A 4,413-nucleotide genomic window follows, 5' to 3' on the forward strand; every position below is an offset into this window, starting at 1 on the left:
TACCAGTCATACAATTCTGTAAGCAAATAAGCCTTTTCAGGTGCCTTACAATCTTAGCACTACAGTCTTCATCTTCTGGTCAAAGATTTAGGGGTAAGCAAGCTCCTAAGATCTTAGTGACACCTAAGATCTTACACAGTGACACCTTAATCATATAATCTCCCTGGCATACTACTTCCAAATTTAAAAATATAGTACCAAATTACTATGAAAAGGACTTATGCTGGGATTCAGAAACTCCTTAGAAGGAATAAACTCTTTTTCCCCTGTCCAAGAACAAAAGAAGTCACATTTGTTTTGCAATGACATCTATGAAACCTTTGGGTAAATTTCTCTGAAGCAAATCAGCCAACATGAAGCCAGCAAAAGTACAAAGAATACTATTTTATTGATCATGCTCTGTTAAAGTTCACCAACTCGTTCCACTTTCATGAACAGAAACTATAGGTTAATTCATTTGGAATTGAAAGGCTTGAAAATCCAGTTCTGGAAAGTTTACTTGCCCAGAAGTAAACAGAACTACACATGAACAAGAGTATGTGCAGAACTGCACCCCAATACTGATGACCTGTTAATAATTCAAACCAAACCTACGGTTCACATAAAGTTTATTGAGGAAACCAACTTGACTTACAGAAAACACAGGAATTTAATACATGCAATTTTCTATGCATGGAAGAAGGAGTTGAGTACCAGCAATAATTAAGTTGCTAAGGAACCAAAAGATAATAAATAAGAAAAAACTCAAGTTCTAAGGTAACCTAACCACTTCATTTGAGCAGAAAGCACCCTGAATTAGAAATATAACATGCTACAAAGTCATCAGACATTGGAAGGGAACAAGCTAGTAACATTCCCATTTGCTGTTCTGGAACACAGGAATGCTAAAGCCTGATTGAGGCACAGGCACTTACCAGGATTAAGTCCGTCTAAAACTCCTCAGAATATTTGACGTCTACTGTGTGGCTCACACATTAGCAGTAAATGCAGTCCTTGTCAGACCACTCAAAAATTTAATATTGTGTACTTTTTTTAAAAAAAACATTCTTTCACAACCCAGAAGTGAAATGGAATGAAATTTCTCTTTGCCTGTTTATACCACATGGCAAGCAGCAACAGTAACCAAACAGGACACAGAGCACAGTATCACAGGAATTTCAAAGCAGAGACAAAGTAGTTTACACTGACAACTTTACAGAAGCGTGAAGAACTGCAAGAATTATTAATAGCAGCTTTCTTGATAAGGTGAGGCCAAACTGCTGCTCTGCTAAACTTTTGTAAATCCCACAAGAACTTCAGTTTCTCCTGAATCCAGATTAAAACTAGACCAGAACACCGTTTACAGCTCCATTCCGGTGCCATGTTACTTTTGTTTTTATAAACAGTCACCTTTCGCAGGCCAGTTTAAAAGAGTATTAGATTTCTAGTTCACTGTTTTCAGTCCCAATAATTCTGCTATCAATTACAACTACTTGATTTGTGAACTTTTTGAACAACTGCATTAGACAGAACAAGTGTAGATATAACTTGTAATTATTTTTCTCAGGCTAGTACATTAACACAAAATCCATAAAGTGAAGGGTTATGTATGCCCACATGTTTTAAAAGTTACAGGAATACAAAATAAATGGGCTGAAAAGGTGAATGAATCTTGGAAAGTCAAACTGGTTTTCAAAATTGTCAAGGAACCCCCAAAATTGGTTCTTTCTAATTAACGGGAGAAAAGGCTGAAAAGGAATACAGCCTACATAGGTTACTGATTAGTAGTCTGCAGAAAATACAGCACAGCTGTAAGAATAGAAAATAAGAACTCAATGACTACAAAAAATTAAGATATCAACCTAGAAAAAAGCATAACTTCTTTTTGCTTTTAATACACTTGATAACCTTTGTACCACAGTTTAAAAATTTCTCGCTTAAAAAAAAAAAAAAAAAAAAAAAAGACAGTTTTGTTTATTTGCTTTGAACGTGGGCACCAAAGTGCCTTTCGCTGCAAAATCGCGTTTGCCTCCCATCCGCCGCTCGGCCTTTTCTCCCACCCCTCCTCGCATGTGGGGGCCGTCAGACCGGAGCTGGGGAGCAGCCGTTCCGCAAGCCGCCTAGGGCAGGCCCCGAGGCGGCGGGACCCTTCTTCCTCAGAGGCCCAGCGCGGGAACCGGCGGCCCCAGGCCGCGCAGGGATGCGTGGCCCGCTCGGGCGAGCGCGGCCCCCGGGGGCGGCGATGGAGCCCGTGTCCGTGCAAGGAGCAGCCGCCCCCCACGGCGAGCCGGGGCCCGGGTCAACGAATCCCGCTCCCGGCCGCTCCCCTCCCTCGCCCGCAGACTCGCGGATGGGCCGAGGCGCAGCAGCCTCCTTCCCGCCGCCATTTTCTTCGCGGCGGCTTCCTCACAGGAGCCTGCGCAGGGCGGGGGCGGGGGGGGGGGGGGGGGGGGGCGGCACGACGGCGTTCCTCCGGGACAGCGCGGCGCCAGCGCGGCCTGCAGCGACCCGGTTCAACCGCGCGTCCCCCCTACCGGGGCCGCTCCCGCCGCCTCTTCCCGCCCGGCCCCCTCCCTGAGGCCGGCACTTACGCGGAAGAACCCCGCGTCCATCTTGCCTCCTCCGCCTCCTCCTGGTCGCAGCGCGCTGCCGTCCCGGCGTGCACCGCGCGCCCCCCTCGCACACTCGCCGCGCTCGGGAAGAGGAGAGGGGGGAGTGAAGGGGCGGAACCGGACTCGCCGCGCACCCCCTCCGGCGCCTGCCGATTGGTGGCCGCGGCCGCGGAGGGTCGGTGCGCGCGCGGAAGATGGCCAATCGGGGAGCGCGGTGTTCCGGCGGGGTGAGGGGGCGGGTGGATGACGTTTTGTTAAGGCGCTCTGGATTGGATGGATGTTTGGATGGACGGATGGATGGATTGGGGGGGGGGGAAATGGAGGAACGCTCGTTGTGACTCCACCTCTCGCGAGATGTTGGCCGTTCAGCGGCGCGGGGCGTGGGTCAGGTGACCTGGCGGCCAATGGCGCATGCGCGGAGGGGGGTAATGGCGGTCCCCGCCTCGTCAGCCGCCCTGGGCGGGCGCAGCGGCTCCTTCCCGGCGCTCTCCCCCCGCCCACCCCACCAGAACCGCTTCCTCGCCTCAGGTCGGGTTCTTCCTCGGCAGGGCAGGGAGCCCCGCGATGTCTGCTCTCACCGGGGCCTGGAGGGATGACTGCTGGGAGGGCCGCAGCCGGCCCAGGGCTCTGCGGCCCCGCCGTGCTCCGGGAGCAGCCCCGGGGGCTGCGGGCTCACCGCCCCGCCGGGCACCAAAGGCAGCGGGCGGTGTTGGGTCACCTTGCTGCGAATTGTCATGAGCAGTCGGGCCCTCCCTACCGCCCCCCCCGCGAACTGGCGTGGCCCGAGCGGGTAAAACTGGTGTGAGGCCCGTTACTGGCGGAGAGATGCGCCAGAGGACAGGAGAGTAAAGCCACAGTTCACTCCGGTTAACACAGATTTATCCAAAGCAACAGACGTGGGTTCTAACTAAAGCTCCTATGTCTTTTATCTTTAAAAATAAAATAGTAGATTCTTTTAAATGAAGTTAGGTTATGCTTAAAGCACAACAGTCGCTACCAGCTTTATCAGCAGTCAGTGGTAAGCATCACATGTGAGAGACACAGGGTTTTACAGATGTCTTTTTGGAAAACAGATTGGTTATGGGACTCAGAAATCTAAGACCCAAAGAACATTCTCACATTTTATCTGCTTAGGCTTCCAGTGATCGGCCAGTGACCCCTACATTTTGTACAGCCAAACTTGCGATAACATTCAACTCGGCTACTTAACAATCCTGACACTGCAGAGTAAGGGGAAAGAGGACTGGGCTGGGAGGGCAGGTAGCTTCTTAAATTTAATAAAGTCGGCGATAAACTGAATTAATTACTCGATTTTTTTGCCTGTTGGGAAATACGAGTTGCAACCTGTTGGATGGGAGGAGGACACTAGGTGGAGCCGCGTGCTCTCTGCTGAAATAAGGTGGATGGATGATGGATCCAGAAGGGGTGACGGCTGCCTTGCAGAAGTTTTGGGAAACGGGACTCACCCAGAAGTGAAAATTTAAACATTTTACCAGTGTCCTTCCATCAGTAAAGTGGCAACTGTGAGACAAGGAACCAACTTCCTGAAGCAGTTAATTCTAGAAGACTTGGAGCAAGAAAAAAATACTAATTCTTGTAAGACCCACTGCAGACCAATTATGGAGTATGCCCCTAGAAAAAAAAATTTTAGTCATATTTCAACATATGACCTGCAGACCAAATGTTCTCATTGTCATTGCTGAATACAGCCCCGCTGCTGTTTTGGAAAGAGAGAAACTTAACCAAAGAACAGAGTAAGGAACTAGAAAGGTTGCTTGTATCACATTGCTGAGAAAAAAGGCACTCAGGCACTGTGCCACTA

At 49.4% G+C, this 4,413-nt stretch overlaps 1 protein-coding gene across 6 annotated transcripts in view; it reads right to left on the reverse strand.

Moving 5' to 3' along the window:
• Positions 1-2,690, reverse strand: part of SRRM1 (serine and arginine repetitive matrix 1) — an 18,560-nt gene extending 15,870 nt beyond the window's left edge. For all 6 annotated transcript variants that reach the window (XM_033003196.2, XM_033003195.2, XM_033003199.2 and 3 more), the window contains exon 1: positions 2,571-2,690. In XM_033003196.2, coding sequence (XP_032859087.2) covers positions 2,571-2,591 — 21 coding nt within the window. In that variant the 5' untranslated portion in view covers positions 2,592-2,690. The remainder of the gene's footprint in view (positions 1-2,570) is intronic.
• Positions 2,691-4,413: the final 1,723 nt, after the last annotated feature.

The sequence above is a fragment of the Tyto alba genome, unplaced genomic scaffold (assembly GCF_018691265.1).
Source record: "Tyto alba isolate M040663 unplaced genomic scaffold, T.alba_DEE_v4.0 Super-Scaffold_20, whole genome shotgun sequence".
Lineage (NCBI taxonomy): Eukaryota > Metazoa > Chordata > Aves > Strigiformes > Tytonidae > Tyto > Tyto alba.